We start from the raw sequence: 20,745 nt of genomic DNA, 5'->3' as shown, positions 1-20,745 counted from the left end.
AGTCCTTTGAAAGGAACAACCTTCACTTGAGTATCATCAGTGAGTTAGACATATTAAGTCATTTATTCAAAGATCTGATTTCCCAAGGCTCTAAGAAAGTGCGGGGGGAGGGGAAAGCAGCACTTTTGACAGCAAAGTACTGGGCCAGAGAAACCAGACTTTGACATTGTGAAAAAAAAAATTTGTTTTATTTTTAAAGCCCCCAGTAAGACTAGGACTAAAGCAAATCCCCACAAGAAGTAGGGAACATTCTTCAAGAAGTTTTTGAATAAAATTAATCAGGAACGATTTACTGAGGGAGTGAAATAAAAAATTTCAATTGCATGCACTATACAAGTCGGCAATGTACAAAAAGTGAAGAAGTTTTGGGTGAAATGAAAGACAAATGAGATAATAAAAAGGAATTGAGAACAGTGTGGACACATACTTTCTTACAAACATGAGGGGAAAGCCACTGGCCTGCTCTCCCACAAAACATTTCCTGGGTATTCCAGTCAAAGGTGGAGCAATGGGCTAACCTGATTCAATACTTAGGCGAACAGTTATTTCCCAGTTGCCGTTTTAAAATAAGAAAAAGGACTACTAAAACGGATTAGGGGAGAAACTTGTGTAGGACAGCCCCAAATTAAGTGACCAAGGTTGCAGGACGCCAAAGTGCTCTAACCCTGAATCGTAAGCAAATGTCCTAGGTGCCTCGGGAGAGCTGAGTGTGTTGGCGGGAGAAGTCTGGGGAGAGAAGAAACCGGTTGGAGTCGCAGCCTCTAGGCACCTGAGAAGCCATCTATAATCCACCTACCCTCTCAGTGTCAGATGACCCCCCCAGCCAGTCGGAAAGGTGGTCCACCAGCGCACACCGGCTTGTTTCCAGGGACGGCAACTGGACCACCGATAAACGGTCCCTTCCCAGTTAGACGGGTCTCATTTGCTGCAAAACCCTTTGAAGTTATCGCCCAGTAACTGTCACCTCTGGCCCCGGATCTCTCACGAGCAACACCACCAGGAAAGCCCTGTTTTGTTTAAGCTTAAAACCACCACCACCACCACCACCACCAGGCATGTCAATAGGTTCCCTTCTTTCAGTAATAGGAAAATTGGATCTTCCTTCTTTTTCAAGATCTGAGTCCAAGGAAAAAAGAAATGCCAGGCACAAGGTACGTTCCTTCAGACTCAGGGCTGCACCCTCCCGAGCGGAGAAAAGGAGCTGAAGTAACTACACCCACCAGACGTTGCAACTGATAGGAAACCCCCATGCCAAGCAGCGAGCTCCCCGGCCAGCGCCCGCACAGACCTGGCTTGGCAGCTCTGAGGGTGTGGAGGGCAAGAGGCCCGCACCCCCCCTCCTCGCCTAAGCCGCGGGGGCAGGGTGGGCGCTCCTTCCCCGGCCGCCGGCACGCCCCGCGCTCCCAGGGCAGAGCCCCCGGGGGGCCTCGGGGAGGCGGCATCGCTCAGGGAAGCGCTGGCAAACCCCGAACCGCGCCCGCCCGCCCCGCCACCCCGCCCGCTGGATGCCGTCCGGAGAACCTGCACCGGTGGGAGCTCCGGGAGTTGGAGGCGTCTCTGGCTCGGCCTGGGTTTCGTCTAGCACACCCGCCTACCCTCCCTCACTCCCCCGCCCAAAGCAGAGTCGGGGGTGACCCCAGGGGGTGGTGCTCCAGCGGCGCACGGCATTTGGGGTGAACGCTGCGCGCCGGGCCCGAGCTCCCCGGCTGGCGGCGGCGGCGGGTCACTCACCGAGAGGACGCTCATGCGGATTGGGGTCTCCAACAGGCACGCCATCTTGAGCCTTCCCACCCGGCTGCAGCGGACGCCGGCGCGGGGGCCGGCACTTTCGACAGCCAAGTGTCGGGCCAACCACAGGTACCTATGCGGAACCAGGCAGGTAGGCGAGAACGGACCACGCTCCAGACACGGCGGGAGGACGGCCAGGGCCCGCAGAAGGAAGGACAAAGGGATACCGCACGGGGGGCCGCCTTACGAATCGTCCGCTGGGAAACGGCAGCTACTCTCAGCCTGGGTTAGAGGTGGGAGCGGACGGCAGTCCGCGCATGCGCACAGAGCAGCTGCGGGCCCCACCTGCCGCGCGCGGGGGGCGGAGCCTCGGGGGCGGGGTCTCGCTGCGCCGCTACTAGCCTCGCGGACCGATTGGTCAGAATGAGTTCGCGTATACATATCCCTAAGCACTAGTGTGTGAACCCACGTCTATAATTTGAAGCACATTTTATCTTCTTCTTTGCACCAAACTGGCACATTTATCGCACCCCTTCTTTGCACCAAACTTGTAGCGTCGCTACCTCTATGTTACAGGTGGAGAAACCGTGATCTCAGCACATGGCCTTCAGCCACCCAGTAAGTTTCACAATCCGGCGCTGAAGTGTGACCGGCGTTAGCATGGTCTTGCCTTACCCACCGATGCCAGCGCTGTACGCTTGGGTTTAATCCTTGCTGCTTCATTTACCGGCTGCATTACCCGGGCAAGTTACTTAACCTCCTTTAGGTCAGCTTTCTCTGACTTAAAAAAGGGTTATAAGGATGGAGAATGTAAAGCTCTTAAAACATGCCTGGAATGTAGAAAGCGTTATATAGGTTAGCATTTCTCCAGCCTCTGGGTCCAGTAGGAAAAAATGGCGACAAGTATCTGAATAATTCACACTGAAATGCTCTGATAACTGAAGCCAAATGAAAAATATGCTTCAAACTACAGTGTTTCTGATTGATGAACTCACCTCTCCCACTTCGCGTGTGTGTGTGTGCGTGCATGTTTGTGTATGCGTGTGTGTGTGTGTGTGTGTGCGTGCATGTTTGTGTATGCGTGTGTGTGTGCGTGTGTGTGTGTGTGTCCCGGACTTGGTCGGACAGGTTTCACCTTCGTGCTGCTGGTAACCAGAAAGGTGTTCACAGGATGGTTACAATGAGCCTGTTCCATTACTTGTTCTTTCATTTCTATAAGCCACTCTCTAAATTTATTGTAGCATTAATCATCCTTGCTTATGGGTCTATGTGTCCCTAACAAACTGTTGAGTTTCTGGAAAGCAGGAATTTTGTTTTAGATTTTCCTTCCGCGACAACACTATTTCTCAAACTTTAGTAATCTGCATACCATTCCCACGATCTTTGCCAATCTGCACCCAGGTATTATTATTCACTCAATATCTTTCTAAAGCTAATTTCAAATCATTAAATAATTTTAGCCTCATCCTAAACCATAATACTCTGTAAAATCAAGTTTATTGTACTCTTTATTTTTATTCTAGTACGCATTAACATAACCACAAAGTTTAAAAGTCTATCCATGTATTACCTAAAATCATGTCATGTATTGCATACTCAACAGCACAAAACATAACCACTACACAGCTCATACAGGGGTATCAGTTGATTTTTCAGTTGATATTTGCTCGGTACAGAGTTGTTATAGCTGTGTTTGATCCACACTTTATCTATTAGTTCAAGACATACATCCTCCAGGAAGCCCTTCCCCCAAGTTTAGATTAGGTGACCCCTCCCTCATGTCTTCCTTCATCATTCTGTTTTTGCCAATAACACAGCATTTCTAACAATATATTGTAATCATTGTTTATTTGTTGGTTTCCCCTTTATACACATTATGGCAGGCACTAGGAGTTTTATCTTCTATGTATCTTGTCTCACTGTGTACCATAGGATATTCAGTAAATGTTTACTGAATGCATTTTTTGGCTTAGTTTAGGTGCCCCAAAAGGCAGATCCTGGGACAATGATTTGGATACTGATAGCTTATTTGAGAAAAGTTTCCAAGAAACAGAATTGATGGGTCAGGGAGAGTGAGAAAAGAAAGAAGAAAAAGTCAATATAAGCATCCATTATTAAAGTCATGCTTATTTCTTCAAGACCTTTGAGAAACTTGCAGAATGGCCCCCTGGGTATCTATCTTGAGGTTGGAGCATTTATTTTCCATTTGCATCCTGTACAACCTGGTTGAGGTTTTCTCCAGGGCTCTTAGAACTCCCTATCATCCTGAATTGTACTTGTGCACAGAGTAGAGAGGACTTCCTTACTTGATGTAGAAAAGCAGAATCTGTAGGTAGGTGTGTTTCACAACGGAGAAGCGAAGATAATTTATGCAGTTTAAATCTGATCTTTTCACCCTTTTCAATTCAAGAATGGAATCTGGAAGTCATAAAACTTATAAAGGAGAGATATTGTGTGTCTGTGTCTGTGTGTATGTTTTCTGAAATTAGAAAGTCCAATGAAATGTCTGACAAGTTTAAGATTCAGAGGCTAGAGACACTACACAGAACTCTTTTTATCCTTCTATGATGTTTGCCTCTGTTCAGTTCAATCACCGCAGACGGGCTCTCTCCAGTTTTCCCCAAGTGTGCTGCCATCTGGTGGTGGTAGGTGTCATAATCACCAAGTTCAATTACTATAAGATGCGGATAGCAAGAATGGATGTTTTTCCTGATGTTTGTAACATTTTATACACTCACTTGAAAACTCATTGCCCAGAAATCTCCATAGCTCACTCCCTTATTCATGGAGGTTTCTGCTCAATATGTCACCATATCATAATGGTCTTCCAGAACCATCTATATTTATTCATTAAGTACCCTACTACCCTTACTATGACATATCCTACCCACTTAATCTGCGCTATTTTTAATCGTCTATCTTTTAAACACAGTTCTTCCTTTCTGTGTCCTTTATTTTTCTCCAGCTCTCATTTGACTAGATTTTACTGTCAGGTTTTTTTTTTTTTTTTTCCAAAAATGGCCCGTGGATATTGTAACCCTGGATTATTTTTTTTTTTGATGGTTGAAAATATCTGCTTGTTCACTTTTTCTTGAACATATCTTGACTAATACAACATACAGGAAAACAGAACACATTCTAGGTATTTTGAGCAAAAAGATTAGAAAATTGTTGGAAGAACTAAAGATGCAAACAGGGAGGGAGAATTTTACTTGAGATCAGGAAAAACAGGAAGTTCACGCCACCGAGGGAGTGCTGGGCTGCCACAATCATTGCCAAAGCCAGAAGAGAAAAGAAATCTTTCTTCTACCTTCTATGCTCTGGCGAGAAAAAAATATGAGATATTCTAAATTACAAAACAACAACACACAGTTGCCTGAGAGTAAAAACCAACAACACACAGTTGCCTGAGAGTGCATAGTTAGCCTGTTAAGAGCAGTGGACCAGCTCTGACAATTCCTGTAATCCCAGGAGCTCCCGCTTCTCATTTACAATGACCTTTCCAATCTGCTGCCCACAGTGAATCCACAGGCGTGGACACTTCTTTGAGGACCCTGATGCACCTATCCCAGAACTAGCTCCACTGCACTTTCTCCCATTCCTTTTGTCTATAGCTAATGTAAATCTTTTCAGAAAGCCTTACATCTTTCTGCCCCTACTTCATATCTTAAAGCACTTGCAAAATTCTGGGACAAAAGACATGTCTTTCCTGCCTAACCACGTTATGGGTAGTTTAGACCTGATGCTCCAAGATGATTTTTTTTTTCTAGCAATGGCCTAATAAACCCTTTCTTTTAAAATGACTTTCAGCCTCGGAAACTAATTTTTGTTGTTGTTTAACACCTTACAAAAGTATTTCTCATTTGCAAAACCTAATTCAGACCTCAGCTGGCAAAGGGTGTTTAAGAAATACCTAAATGGGTTGAAAATTGCTGGGCTATATACCATCTAGGTTTGTGAAACATCTATGAAGTTCACCCAGGCAAAATTGTCTAACAATGCATTTCCCAGAATGTATCCCTCCCTGGTAAGGAGTGCATGGCTGTATTGTCATTTATATGAAGTTTAAAAACAAGCAAAGCTGATCGATGGTGATAGAGGTTAGGATAGTGCTTTCCTTTCGGAGTAAGGGACTTGAAGGGAAGCATAAGGGAATCTTTTGAAATGCTGGAAACAATTTAAAAAAGAAGGAAATCTTACCCTTTGCGATAACATGGATGAATTTGGGGAGCATCATGCTAAGTGAGATCAGTCAGAGAAAGACAAGTACCATATGATTTCACTCATTTGGGGAATCTAGTGAACAAGATGAACTAACAAGCAAAATAGTGACAGACTCACAGAGAGCTGGCTGACAGCTATCGGGGCGGGGTGAAGGAATTGAGCAAAAAAGAAAACAAAAAGCTCACGTAAAGGGACAACAGAGTGGACAGCAGGGTGGTGACTGTGGACCCGATGGAGGTGGTGGGGGTGGAGGAGGGTATAGTGGCGGGGGAGAAAAAAGCAGAGATGGATGAACTATTCTCCTTATGTTCTTGATTAGATGTTGTCAAAGGTGTTTTATTTGCTTGTTTCCGTCTTGGCCACTCACTCGTCAGTAGACAGTGTGGTCTTTTCCTCCTGGACGTTTTGGAGACAGTCATCTGCTTTCACTGAGCATGTCTAGGTATGCAAACAACTACTTGCTAGAAAAAAAAAAAATTCCTGTCCCCCAACCCTCTCCTCTCCCAGACTCCACAAGTCCGCACCTCCACCTGCACCTCAGCCACAGATCCATGATTTGTTTGTGAGCTTTGATGACACCCCTATGGGGGCTGCCTCCCTGGCCCGGGTCCATAAGGCAGTGCTGCATGACAGGCGGACGGTGGCTGTAAAGGTCCAGCAACCGAAGGTGCAGGTGCAGAGCTCAAAGGACATTCTCCTGATGGGGGTGCTCATCCCGGCCATCAAACACCTTGTTTCCAGCGTTTGAATTCATGTGGCTGTGGATGAAGCCAAGAAGAACCTGCCTTTGGAGCTGGATTTCTTTAATGAAGGGAGGAATGCAGAGAAAGTGGCCCAAATGCTCAAGCACTTTGACTTCTTAAAGGTTCCCCAAATCTACTGGGAGCTGTCCACCAAGCAGGTCCTTCTGATGGAGTTTTAGATGGTGGGCCACAACAGAGACTACATGGAGAGGAACATGATTGATGTCAACGAGATCTTGTGCCATCTGGGCAAGATACATATACAGTGAAAAGATCTTTGTCAACAGCTTCGTGCACTGCGACCCCCACCCGGCCAGCTTGCTGGTGCGCAAGGGCCCGGACACTGGAGAGGCAGAGATTGTCCTGTTGGATCACGGGCTCTACCAGGTGCTCAGGAAGTGTTGGGGTCCAGCCACAGCAGGTCCAGGGGTTCCCAAAGATGTGGACGGAGTTGGCGAAGAATGAATGACACGGAGACAGCGTCCAGTTGATCAGCCTAGTTGGGTTCTCTAGCCAGGTTCTCCAGCCAGGTTCTGTCTTTATTCTCTTGTTACATCTGTATTTATACCATTTGATCCTATAAGCATGCTTCTATAATCACATCATGGTATGTTTTGGGTCCTCCCTTGACAAATCCCATCTCCATCTAGTTCTCTTGATTTTTAATCCTATCCATTCTATTCCAAAGGTTAGGGTGTTTGTTATCTCCATTCCCAAGTCATTACTCTATTGTTCTGTTAAGCTACAAGGAAGTAACTGAAGCAGATTATCCTAAGATTTTTTTTTTTTATATTTTATTGATTTTTTACAGAGAGGAAGGGAGAGAGACAGAGAGTTAGAAACATCGATCAGCTGCCTCCTGCACATCTCCTACTGGGGATGTGCCCGCAACCCAGGTACATGCCCTTGACCGGAATCGAACCTGGGACCTTTCAGTCCGCAGGCCGACGCTCTATCCACTGAGCCAAACCGGTTTCGGCATTATCCTAAGATTATGTAGCTTAAGCGTGATTGTTTGTAGTTAAAGTGACTAATTACCCGCCTGGCACTTAGTTAATTAGCCAATCGCACCCGCGCACTTATTTATGTGGGGACTTTTATTTCTATTTTCTCGTGGTTGTGACTTTTATTATCTGTCAGACCGCGAAGACTTAGAGACCTGAGTCCTTCCCGAAAACTCTTTGGAATCCTGGCGTTAACTCCGCCCATCTCTCGCGAGAGTTGAAACCGGAAGTGGAATATATTGCAGGCGTCGCGACAAGGTGGCGGCTCAGTTCACGTTGGCGGGAGCTGAGCGATCCGACCGGCGTTGGCTCTCCGCACCGGGCTCGCTCAGCTCTCGGGGCCGGCAGGATGCGGGTGGCCGTGGCCGGCTGCTGCCACGGGGAGCTGGACAAGATCTACGAGACGCTGGCGCTGGCGGAGCGGCGCGGCGCGGGGCCCATCGACCTGCTGCTGTGCTGCGGCGACTTCCAGGCGGTGCGCAACGAGGCGGACCTGCGCTGCATGGCCGTGCCCCCCAAGTACCGCCACATGCAGACCTTCTACCGGTGCGGCGCGGCGCGGCCCTGGGACCCGCGGGAGGGGGCACTCGCCAGCCGTGGGGGGACCCTGGGCGGGGTTGGAGCCCCTCTGTCTGAGTGTCCGTCCCGGTTCACGCCGAGTGTCTCCAGGAACCGGCGCTCGGTCAGGGTCACTCCTCACTGTCCACCTGCCTCACCTGTTTCGGGAGGGGTCGCAGCCTGAGGGCCCGACCTGGAGGGAGAGGCCGAAAGGTTAATCCGCTGGTACCTGATGGGATTCCGGGACTAGTTGGTGCCGCGGTCCCGCAGTTTCCATTGGGCGCCTGCTCCGCGCTCCTCCCGGTTCTAGAAGCTGAGAACGGACTGCGTTCCTGACGTCACTGGCCTGAAAACGGACAAGGATGGGCAATTTAAACCATTCACTGTTTTATTTTCCAATTCCAGTTTACGTCAAGTATTGTTTTGTGTTAGTTTCAGGTGCACTGCATAGTGGTTGGACAATGATACACTCTGCAAGGGAATGGGCAGTGTGTTTAGCAAGTGCCTTTTAACTTTAAGGGAGGAGCCCAGATTTTTCCTGAAGGCCTTGCTTCGCTCTGCTGCCGGGTCCGATTGTGTAGGCGCACCCGATTGCTTTTCTCTGTGCCAACGGACAGCTTTGCTCTTATGTTCCAGGTATTACTCTGGAGAGAAAAAGGCCCCCGTTCTCACAATCTTCATTGGAGGGAACCACGAAGCCTCAAATCATTTGCAAGAGTTACCCTATGGTGGCTGGGTAGCACCAAACATTTATTATTTAGGTATGTGTTTGTGGGTAAGTTCTTGGTTTGAGGGGATGGAAGAGCCTTTTAAGCTTTCTATACCAGTTGGGCGGCGTCTTCAGATATATGGTGTTTTGGGAATGTCTCCTAATTTGAATAGGTCATCATGAAAATATGTCCATGCTTCATCTAGTGCAGTGATGGCGAACCTTTTGAGCTCAGCGTGTCAGCATTTTGAAAAACCCTAACTTAACTCTGGTGCCGTCTCACATATAGAAGTTTTTTGATATTTGCAACCATAGTAAAACAAAGATTTGTATTTTTGATATTTATTTTATATATTTAAATGCCATTTAACAAAGAAAAATGAGTTCGCGTGTCACCTCTGACACACGTGTCATAGGTTCGCCATCACTGATCTAATGTTTCAAGCAATAGATAATAAAACTGCAAAGAACTTACACACTACTTGTAATTCCTTTATTTCCCCCCACTCTTTTTATTAAATAAAAAAAAGTGAACTTTTTATATTGGAAATTGTTAAACATACACAAAACTAGAGAATAGAATGGGTTTTCCTCAGTATTGGAATGTAGAACATTCCTACGAACACTTTCATAAGAGGAAATGGTGTAAAGCACATAAGCAATTACCAGTAATTTAAAAATCACCAATACTGTGGTAACATTAGAAAATTTTTATTTTTTTTTAGTTATTGATTTTAGAGAGAGAGAGAAAGAGAGAAAGAGGTTTCTTGTTTTACTTATTTATGTATTCATTAGTTAATTTTTGTATGTGCCCCCGACTGGGGATTGAACCTGCAACTTTGGCTTATAGGGCCAATGCTCTAACCAACTGAGCTAAGTGGCCAGGGTCCTACCAATTACCATTAATTTACATGCAAAAATTTTGAGTATTCCCAGACCCAGAAAATAACCTACTAAATCATACCAATAAGTTTGATGACATCCAGTTTTTTGCTAAGTATAACTCCTTTACAAGCTCTTAGGCTTTTGTGCTACCTTCGGACACATCTAGCTTAATAGATGCACAAAATAAATCGAGATAAAGCACAGATGCTCAGACACAGTTCAAAGCTATGGTGGCTTAATGCTGAGTGTAGCTCCTGGGGGAGGGGCTTGGTGGGGCCACTGTCCCTGCTCTGGATGCAGGCTACAAAACAAATGCTGAAGCTATTTTGGCTTTTCACCTATTTTCATTAAAGCAAAAATCCTCTTTGGATTTCTTTCAGTTAGTGAAAACAGGCATTCTGGAGAGAAAAAAGCTCCAGTTCTGTAGGTCTTTTATAAAAGTGAAATTGTGTAACACAAACTTTGGAAAAGCTGGGGATATCTATATAATGAATCTCCATACCTATTAACTAGTTTCAACCACAATTACTCTGCCATCCTTATTTCAACCCATCCTCCCCTAAACTTTTTTGGTGGGAGAAGGTGATGAGTTATTTTAAAGCAAATTCAAGCCATGAGATTATCTCACCTGTAAACACTCAGTACATATTTTTTAAGTGATAAGGATTTTAAAAAATACCCACAACTACAGTGCCATTATTATACCTAACTAAAGTAACAGTAATTCCTATTCTCTGTTGCCTACTTCATGTTTAGATTTCCCTGATTATCACAGAGATGTCTGTTTTATAATTGACTTGTTCAATAGGATCCAAACAAGGCCCATGCATTTCATTGTCATGATGCTAAAATCTCTAGCTGTTCCTTTCATCTCTCTCCTTCCCACCCCCATGCCATTTATTTGTTGAAGAAAATGAGAAATTTTCTTGTAGAATTTCCTGCATTGTGGATTAGCTATTGGAATTCACTAAGTAGTTTAACATGTTCCTTTTATCCTCTGCATTGCCTGTAACCTGCATTTAGATTTACAGACCTGGTTAGATTTGGGTTCAGTGTTAGCCCCTTTAAACTCTACAGTCCTTTTTTCTCTTTACTAAAATGTTTATAGGTATTTCTGAAAACTACAGAAATATAATTTCTCTGGTTCATTACTGATTGATCAGCTTTTGACAAGTGCAGCATTATGGAAAAGTGAAATTTTTTGAAGATGGTCAGTTTAGAAATGAAATATAGAAACTGCAGGTTCTTTATACCTTATTTGTGCTGACTTTCAGATATATGACGTATAAATCCATCATAGGACACTTTTTGCCTATTCCCACACCACACCCTCATATTCCTTTAGGTACCAAATTATGTCTATTTCCCTCTAAGCACATCCTATCTCATTTTTTTTTTTCTTTCTCTTGACTGATATGCTTCTAGGCCTCTCCTCCCTAGTCTACCTTATATATTGTTGGCATATTACTATGTAAAAGAGTAACCTTATCAAGGTACTTTATTTTCAAATAGTTTTAGGACTGCATGGAATTTTAGGCCTGGAAACTGTTCAGTTCGTTAGTAAAGAGATTGCTTTTGCCTATAGTAATCTTATTTAACTTAATTTCTCAGGTTTGGCAGGTGTAGTAAAATACCGAGGTGTAAGGATTGGCGGAATCTCTGGTATCTTCAAATCTCATGACTATCGAAAAGGTATTGTTGTTCTGTTTTTAAACTTTAAAACTTGCATGCCCCAGAGTAACTTAAGTGTAATATATAGATTGCCTTTTTCATTGGATTTCTTCTATGAACTGACTAATTTATTCTTAAATGTATATTATAAAATATTTTATGCCTATGGAAATATAGAGGACATAAAATGTATTATCTGTGTATGTACCATCAAGTTTCATCAAGACGTAGTATTCTTGCCACTTTTCATTTTGATTTTTTAAGAAATAAAACAGTACAGATACAATTGAAACTCATTATTGTCAGTCCTCAGTCCCATTCCTCTTTTTATCCCTCCCTTTCCTCATTAGGTAGTCACTGTTCTGAATTTGGTGTTTATCATTCACTTGATTATTTTATATCATTACTGTATATGTAATAGCTTTAAACAGTGTGTTATATAATATGTTTTAAACTTCAAAATGTATCATTTTGCATGTATCTTTCTGCAACTTGCTTCTTTAATATGTTTTTGAAATTCATGTTGATACATGTAACTCTAATACATTCATTTTAGTTTATGAATAGTATTCCATTGCATAAGTACAGTTGATCCTTGAACAACGCAGATGTCAGAGGCTCTAACTCCTGCATGGTAAAATAAATCCACATATAAGTTTGACATCTTCAAAACTTAAGTTGTCCCTTGGTATTTGTGAGGGATTGGTTCCAGGACAACCCTCCCCCGCCTTCACTGTTGTGGATACCAAATCCATGGATGTTCTACTCCCCTATGTAAAATGGTATATATCAATGCATACAGTTGATCCCTCCACATCTGCGTACTCCCAACTCCATATCAAAAACAGTACAGGTATTTATTGAAAATAAAATAATCTGTAAGTGGACATACACAGTTCAACCTTGTGTTGTTCAAGGATCAGCTATATTCCACACTGCACTTTTTCACCCTACAATATCTGAATGAATTATACCTTGATTTTAAAATTAAAGGAATAGCTTGTATTCACATTTGATTTTAAAATTTCTTGAATTAAGTTGGACAGTTAAAACTTATATCCTCAATGTAACTGTTAAGTTACAAGTTTGTTCCCAGTGCCCTGCTCTCTATGATTATAAACAGTTGGCATTGACATATAAAAATAAGCCGTCTCCTACATGGCAGATGTGCGTGCAAATTGGAACCACTCTTTGGAGGGACAGTTGGTCATATCTGTGAAAATTATAAAAGTACTCTAACCCAGGAGTCCTACTCCCAGGAATGTCTCTAGATATATTTTGCATGAGCAAAATGATATGTGCAAATTTATTTATTTTAGTTTTATTTGTAGTAGCAAAAGTTAGGAACTAGTTAAATATATCATGATATAACTATGCAGTTTAATGATATGACACCATTAAAAAAGTAAAGAAAAGGAAAAAGAAGTAGTTTTATATGTAACTAATATGAAAAGAACTCCAAAATAAGTGAAGTGAAAAAACAAGGCACAGAACAAGTATAAAGTATACAGTCATTTGTGTAAAAAAAAAAGGGGGAGGATAAAGAAGTAGATGATATGTTATATGCATAGATGAGATCCCTAGAATAAAATTCTAAAGCCTGATTAATGCTAGCTGCCTCTAGGTAGTGTTCCTGATGGCTGGGGACAGGAATTGGAGGACCCCCTCCCATTATTTTGGCAGTTGTATTGAGATAAAATTTATATACCATTGTAAGCATACCATTCAATGGTTTTAGTAAATTTAATAGTTATGCATCCAGATTTTACCACCATCCAGATTTAGACCATTTCTATCACCTCTAAAAGTTTTGTGCCTATTTGTAGTCAATCCCTACTCCCACCAGCCTTAGGCATCCTTTGGTCTACTCTCTAGTTGGAACACTTGGTATTCTATACCTTTCCGGAGGTATTTTTTTAAACTACAGTATGTGAATAAACAATGTGCTTCAAAATTAAATGTAATTTAATTTTAAAAACCACAAGCCCCCAAATTTAGATTCATAGTTTCTGACCACTTAGTAACATATAACATATAAACATATAAAGAGCAGTGTTTTTTATAAAATTTTAAGAACCAAAAGCATTGATAGCAGACACTAGTTTTAGGGAAGTATGTGTATCTATTTATATAATTTGCAGTATTTAAAGGTGTTGAATACAGCTTATTTCTCTCCTTCAATTTAAGGTCATTTTGAGTGCCCTCCTTATAATTCAGCTACAATAAGGAGTATATATCATGTGAGAAATGTTGAAGTATATAAATTAAAACAGGTATGTAAAAAGTACAATATGGCAGGCTTGAAAAAAGTGTTAAAGTAATTCTGTACCAAAATGTGTTTGATCATTTTGGTATATTACTTCCAAGAAGAGCATAATTCAGTATCTCTAAAATTTGGATTTGAGTTGTTTTTAGGAGGGTCACAGATGAACATTAAAAAAATCTTATGGTAATAAATTTATTTTAGTGAGTAAAAATAAAACATTCAACTCATGATTTCAGATATTATTATGGTAAGGCTAAAAATATATTGGAATAAAGTGATACTTTAAAGAAAATATTAGATTATTTTTTTTAAAGAATGGTATTAAATAGAAAATACATAATAGTAGAGATGACAGAAGGTATGGGAAAACGGTGAAAGTGGTGTCTAAAAACACTGACTCAGCTAGAGAATACGTGAAGCTAGGTTTTTGTTTGAGAACCATTTCAGTGCCTGATACTGGGCTAAGCAGTTTTCACACGAGATATTTCATATCATTGCCACTCAAATTCTGTCAGATTAAGAATGAGAGGTCAAGGCTCAGATAGATAAGCAACCTGCCCAGGATCTCCCAAGTAGTTAAGTGGCAGAGCCTGTCTGAGAGAACTCAGGCCCTTCCCACCATAGCACACAGCCTCTGTGGGAGCATAAGGATGCTCGCAGGCATTCAGTGCCTACTCATAGCAGTTCCTTACTCTGAATGCTTTTTCCTTTTCACCAGTCTAAATCCTACCATCCTTGAAGACCCAGGTTAGATACTACTTCCCAACTAGTGTTCTAGTTTAAAGTCATCATGTTTCACTGAAAAAAAATTTTTAATCCTCACCCGAGGATATAGTTTACTGATTTTTTTTTTTTTAAAGAGTGAAAGAGAGAGAAACATCAATCGGTTGCCTCCTATACTTGCCCTGACCCGGGATCGAACCGGCCACCTAGAGATTTGTTCCCTGATGGGGAATTGAACCGGTAACCTTTCCAACCAACTGAGCCACACTGTCCAGGGCTTGACTGAATTTTCATTGCACATATTGCCCAGACCAGTTATTCAGTCATCTCTTTCTTATAGTTTGTATTATCTTGAACACTTACTTAAGTTATTTACATTTAGTTTTCCAAGTGTGGGATGAGTAAAGTATGGAGTGTATTTTGTGTTCCCCATGAAGACAACAGCCACCTTAAATACTTCTAATATGACTTATGTAGCAAACAGAGTATTTTTGGTATATACTATGTGAGTCCATTAGAAAAAAAGTGGACGATATCTTTAGGTTTACCGTATCATTTACATTAGATGTCTTATGAAATCTGGTGTCTCTGGATCATAAAACATGGTTTTTTTTTTACCAAAAAGGGAAAAGCACAGTGGTTATTACATATTTTAGAAACTGAATGTAAAAGACCATAGCTGATTGGCAGTCTAATCAAAGTGTGTCTGCTCACCTGCCTTGCTGGAAAATAAGGATGATTTGTGGGGCGGGGAGAAAGCTGTTTCTTTTTGCCTATGTGAGTGAATAGGTTAGTACTTCTGTGACTTCCTTACGTAAAGAGCCTTAGAATGAGTTACACAAAAATCCAGAGGTCTAAGTGGGTAAATGGTATGTGTCAGGGGAGAGAAGGAAGGGAGTTTGCTTGTGGTTAATCTGTTTTTAAGAGTTTTCTTTTTTTGTTAAAGCTGAAGCAGCCTATGGACATATTCTTGTCTCATGATTGGCCAAGAAGTATATACCATTATGGAAATAAGAAGCAACTTCTTAAGACTAAATCTTTTTTCCGACAAGAAGTGGAAAATAACACCTTAGGAAGTCCTGCTGCCTCAGAGCTCCTAGAGCACTTAAAACCAACTTACTGGTTTTCCGCACACCTTCATGTGAAGTTTGCAGCCTTGATGCAGCATCAGGTAGAAAACACAGTATTTATTCTTGCATTTAACAAACACTTATTGAACATCAGTGGGCTACTCACTGTTGAAACAGTTGTAAAGTTAGAGAAAGAAATGAAAGATAACTTCCAGAATCCAGTGGGGGGGAAGAGATAAGTAAGCAAGCCATGATAAAATAGTGTAATAAGTTTGTGACAAAAAGTCCTAGGGTACTGTGGGAGCACCTACGCCAGACTGTGGACAGAGATGAAGCAAGAGAAGCTTTTCTGAAGGAATTGATGGTGCAGGAAAGAGTAGATTATGAGGGTAATCTATGAAGAGGGACCAATGTGTGCGAAGGCCAGAAGCTGAGAACAGGGTGCCTTTGGGGGACTGCAGCTCGTTCCCATGGCGGAAGATAGACGCTGGGGCATGATCTAGTGCCATGCTCTGGAGTTTGGGTTTTAACCAGAGGTAATGGGGAAAGTTGGAGAGTGATGAAATACAGATTTTCATTTTTGAAAGATTAGTTTCGCTACAGTTTTGCAGATGGATTGGAGTGATATAAAATAGGAGGCACAGGAGGTTCTTTAAGCAAAAGATGAGATGGTAACCTAAGGCAAAGAAGGAACACAGAGAATAAAGCAGAGTCTAGAGAGATTTTGGAAGTAGAATCATCAGGATTTGATGATGGAGGGAGGAGGGAATCTAGGATGAGTCTAAGTTTGCTTTGGGTAATTGAATGATATAGTGCTTGATAGAAGGTAGAGAAATACATACCTATGATTAGGTTTTTATGGAAATATGTGGTTCTTTTTTTCACCTCCAATTCAGACTAAACTCTGACTTTCCCATAAAGTGTTTTAGAAGGAAAACATTTAGAAGATGCTTGGTTAACAAAGTTAGGAGTTCTTGGAGGCTTCTATAGGATTTCTGAGTCTTGAACCTACTGATTACTGGACATTGCCTTACTCCAAGAGTGGGATGTGGTTTACAGTGCTTCTCAAACTTGCTTGACCAAACACTTTTCAGTGGTAGAGGTCCACTTTAGCTGTGTTCCTCAAGGAGACTAGGTCGCTCCTTTCATTTTCCCAAGTCCAAGTCATCTGTTTTTATATCAGTTGTCTTTTTTTTTTTTTTAATTTTATTGATTTCAGAGAGGAAGGAAGAGGGATATAGAAACATCCATGATGAGAGATAATCATCGATTGGCTGCCTCCTGTATGTCCCCCACTGGAGATCAAGCCCGCAACCTGGGCATGTGCCTTGCCTGGGAATCAAACTGTGACCTCCTGGTTATAGGTCAATGCTCAACCATTGAGCCTCGCCAGTTGTGTTACTCTTTTCTGTGTCTTAGGGCTCCTGACACGCTTGGATTTTTATTGAAGTATCTGATTTGCTACTTTTCCCCACTGCATCTTCTGCTGTCAGCCAGGGACTTTTACCTCTGTAGTAACAACATATTCGATCCCTTTTTCTTGGTTCCTCAACCTGCTCTGACTTTGCCAGTGTTCTCTTTTAGCCCCTTCAGCAGCCCCAAAGATCACCTTTCTTCAGAACTGCCCTGCAGCCAAGATCTGTGTACCCTCTGTGCCTTCCACCTCTCTGAGTCCCTCTTCAGCACTGAAGTTTGATACCTGGTCCGCAGCAGGACATCCCATAGCTTGTTTCCTTGTATTTTTTCCTCCAGGTGCCTTACTGTTTTCAGTGAGTCACTTTTTTTTTTACTGTTTTTACTATGACCTTGTTAGTGACCCCTTCCATATTTCTGTCTGACAATTCACTTTTCGAAAAATAGCTTTATTGGTGCCCTGGACAGTGGTGTCCAGTGGTTAGAGCGTCGGTCTGCACACTGAAGGGTTGCAGGTTCAATCCTTGGCCCTGGTCGGGCAAGTGCAGGAAGCAACCAGTCGATGTATCTCTCTCACATCCGTATTTTTCTCTCTCCTCCCCCTCCCTTCCTCCCTCCTACTCTCTAAAAATCAATGGGAAAAATATCCTTGGGTGAGCATTAACAACAAAAAGCTTTATTGGTGTATAATTTACATAAAATTCAATCAAGTGTATAATTCAGTGATTTTTTTGTGTGTGTGTGCACACATCACATAATCCAGTTTTTGAATATTTCCATCACCTGAAAAGATCCTTTGTGTATGTGTTTGATGTCATTCCTTGTTCTCATCCTCAGCCCAGGCAACCACTAATCTGCTTTGTGTCTCTATGGCTTTGCCCTTTCTGAACCTTTCATATAAATGTAATCATAAATATATAGTCTTTGGTATCTGGCTTCTATTATTTGCTTGTTTTTGAGGTTCACTTATGTTATAGCATCTATCCGTGTTTTATTTATTTTTATTGTTGCATAGTATTTCATTCTATGGATATATTGCATCTAACTTTGATGTTGTATCTAAGAAATCTTTCCCTAACTCAAGGTAGTGACGATTTTTCTTCTATAATTTCTTCTAAAAATTGTGTACTTTTGAGTCTGCCAATTTATTTTTAAGCTCTTCGTTATCTTTAATCCTTTTGCTATATGCCTTAATATATGTGTTCAATGCTTTGATTTAACATTATCATCATCACCATTAGTTTCTACTTTGACTTGTGTAAGAATGTAAGACATGAAAGCCAGAGAGTTTAGTGCCCATTGTTGCACAAGTGAGTGTAGAACTAACTTGCTTTGAAAAAGTAACAGTTGTTCCTTTGACACACAACTTTGTGTAACAAAGATAGTTTCTATCCTATCCGATGTATGAATTATCTGTGATGTTTTAACATTCTTTCTTAAATCATGGTTTAGGCCAAGGATGAAGGAGAGACTGCCAAAGCAACCAAATTTTTAGCCTTGGACAAATGCTTACCACATAGAGACTTTCTTCAGGTAAGAAGAAAATGAAATAACTTTTCAATATAGTTTTACTCTTCCAGTGATTAAGAAAACATCTTAATTTTTGTTTTCTAAATTATTAATTTGTGTATTTTGTAATTTATATAGTCTGAGAATCCTTTGAGAATATTTACATTAATATTTTTAGTCTACTAAATTAAATTCCTTTTAACTTTTATTGTTACATTGAAATCCTTAGATATTAAAAATAGATATGTATTTGTTAAAATTACCAATTTGTTCCTTTAGGTAATAGAAATAGATCATGACCCCAGTGCTCCTGATCACTTGGAGTATGATATTGAATGGCTCACTATTCTCAGGGCTACAAACAATCTTATTAATGTAACTGCGCGCCTGTGGAATATGCCTGAAAATAATGGCCTGCATACAAGGTAAGCCTGACCTGATTTAGGGCTTGCTCTCGCTATGCTTGCAAGGTTTTTGTGGTCCACCCCCCCCCCCTCTTTTTTTAATTAAGAAAAAAAACAAACAAACCCTGTTAAATGAGTGTAAGAATAATTCATGGTTTACAAGAAAATGGATTGTTGAGTACCAACCTAAATAAGTGTATAAGTGATTAAGTGTGCACAAAACTAATATGGTGGAGATTTGGTTCACATTAAAACAACTTATACTTGCTTTAGGTTGTACGGACAGCTTTTCCTATGAATTGTTTTCATTTTGAAATGGTCCTTTGTTAAATTAACTGTAATTTTACTAAATGGAATTTAGATTATCGTTTATTTTTCATCCTTGTACCTGAAGTTCATAGTTAGATTTCATAATTTGTTGTTTGGGGCCAATGACGTATAAAAGACCATTGTTTTGGACTTTTTTAGGTGGGATTATAGTCCAACAGAAGAAGCTATGAATGAAGTATTGGAAACATTGAATCATGACCTCAAAGTTCCATTTAACTTTAGCGTGACGGCTGCTTGTCATGACCCAAGCAAGCCACAGACACAAGTGCAGTTGGTTCACAGGATCAACCCTCAGACTACTGAGTTTTGTGCCAAACTTGGCATCACAGACATTAATGTCAGTCTTCAGAAGGCCAAGGAAGAACACCACTTGTGTGGTGAATATGAAGAGCAGGAGGAAGGGGGCAGTAATGACTCCGGAGAAGAGCCCAGTGAATATAACACAGACACCTCTGCCCTGTCCTCTACTAATCCAGATGAAATAGTGTTAGAGGAAGAAGAGGAAGAGGAAGAGGAAGATAGTTTTGTAAGTGCACAAAGTGACCTGAATACAACATCCCTAGAACCTTCTTCCGACCTGGCCTCTGACTTTTCTGCAAGCTTCTCTGATGTCAGGATCCTGCCAGGTTCCATGTTTGTCTCTTCTGATGATACATCGGGTTCCCCAGGTATCGGAGAGGGGAAACCTGGCGAGGCTGTGGAGTCTGGAGATGGGAAGGACTTAACCAGAGCACCAGGGAAAAGGCTGAGTGATGAGTCTGTACCTGAACAAAGAAAGAAAATTAAGAGGAGGAATCAAGCCATCTATGCTGCAGAGGATGATGACGATGCAGCATGAGACAGTTTATTGTCTTGTATACAGATATGTAATTTTTAAGACCATATTTTTAGAGTTGGGTTTTTTGACTCAAGACTTAACTTTGTAATAATGAAGTTATACAGAGAATTGACTTTGCCTTTAGGCCCATGTATATTTCATATACAAACATATTAAAATTTCATCTCTTTACTAGATTGAGTACCCTTACTTTAAAGACAGATACTACTCACTTTCATTGTTTTCAACACAAACTTGAAAACACATGGAAGGAGGTTAAAGAGAAGAAGCTTACAGTGGGGCTTCTGTCTTAGCTGGGGCTGCTATAACAAAATACCGCGGACGGATGGCTTAATCAACAGACACCTATTGCTCGCAGTTCTGGAACTGGGAAGTCCAAGATCAAGGTGAAGATGGCTTCCTGGAGAGGACCCTCTTCCTGGTTTGTAGATGGCTGCCTTCCTACTGGGTCCTCCCCTGGTCTTTCCGAGGTGAATGCTTGTGGAGAGAGAGATCTTTGTTTTCCCCTCTTGTAAGAATGCCCCCTTCGTGACCTCTTCTAAACCTAATGACCTCAGAAAGGCCACGCCTCCAAATACCATTACCTTGGGGGTTAGGGCTTCATTCTCCCAAAATTGGTGGTGGGGGCACAAACATTCAGTCCACAACAGTTTCAGCCATATCGGGTACT

The 20,745-nt window shown here is 41.6% G+C and overlaps 2 protein-coding genes across 7 annotated transcripts in view; one reads left to right on the top strand and one right to left on the bottom strand.

Moving 5' to 3' along the window:
- Window positions 1–2,016, bottom strand: part of ARMC8 (armadillo repeat containing 8) — a 76,252-nt gene extending 74,236 nt beyond the window's left edge. For all 6 annotated transcript variants that reach the window (XM_070433482.1, XM_070433486.1, XM_070433487.1 and 3 more), the window contains exon 1: window positions 1,732–2,016. In XM_070433482.1, coding sequence (XP_070289583.1) covers window positions 1,732–1,776 — 45 coding nt within the window. In that variant the 5' untranslated portion in view covers window positions 1,777–2,016. The remainder of the gene's footprint in view (window positions 1–1,731) is intronic.
- A 5,922-nt stretch (window positions 2,017–7,938) lies between these two features.
- DBR1 (debranching RNA lariats 1) lies at window positions 7,939–20,249 on the top strand. The gene is made up of 8 exons (XM_070433481.1): window positions 7,939–8,245; window positions 8,894–9,018; window positions 11,463–11,543; window positions 13,710–13,795; window positions 15,458–15,682; window positions 18,447–18,527; window positions 18,783–18,928; window positions 19,376–20,249. The coding sequence occupies exons 1-8, from the start codon at window positions 8,049–8,051 to the stop codon at window positions 20,073–20,075; spliced, it is 1,641 nt and encodes a 546-aa protein (XP_070289582.1). The 5' UTR covers window positions 7,939–8,048; the 3' UTR covers window positions 20,076–20,249.
- The last annotated feature ends 496 nt before the right edge of the window (window positions 20,250–20,745 follow it).

The sequence above is a fragment of the Myotis yumanensis genome, unplaced genomic scaffold (assembly GCF_028538775.1).
Source record: "Myotis yumanensis isolate MYYU_CA2020_CCGP unplaced genomic scaffold, mMyoYum1.0.hap1 SCAF_14, whole genome shotgun sequence".
In the NCBI taxonomy this organism is placed as follows: domain Eukaryota; kingdom Metazoa; phylum Chordata; class Mammalia; order Chiroptera; family Vespertilionidae; genus Myotis; species Myotis yumanensis.
Note: the sequence above shows the minus strand (reverse complement) of the source record. Positions and strands in the feature narration are given on the sequence as shown.

Coding starts and splice junctions, on each gene's coding strand:
- DBR1 (XM_070433481.1), top strand. CDS start 8,049: ATGCGGGTGGCCGTGGCCGGCTGCTGCCACGGGGAGCTGGACAAGATC. Junction 13,796..15,457: donor AAGTATATAAATTAAAACAG/GTATGTAAAAAG, acceptor TTTTTGTTAAAG/CTGAAGCAGCCTATGGACAT. Junction 18,528..18,782: donor CACATAGAGACTTTCTTCAG/GTAAGAAGAAAA, acceptor TTGTTCCTTTAG/GTAATAGAAATAGATCATGA.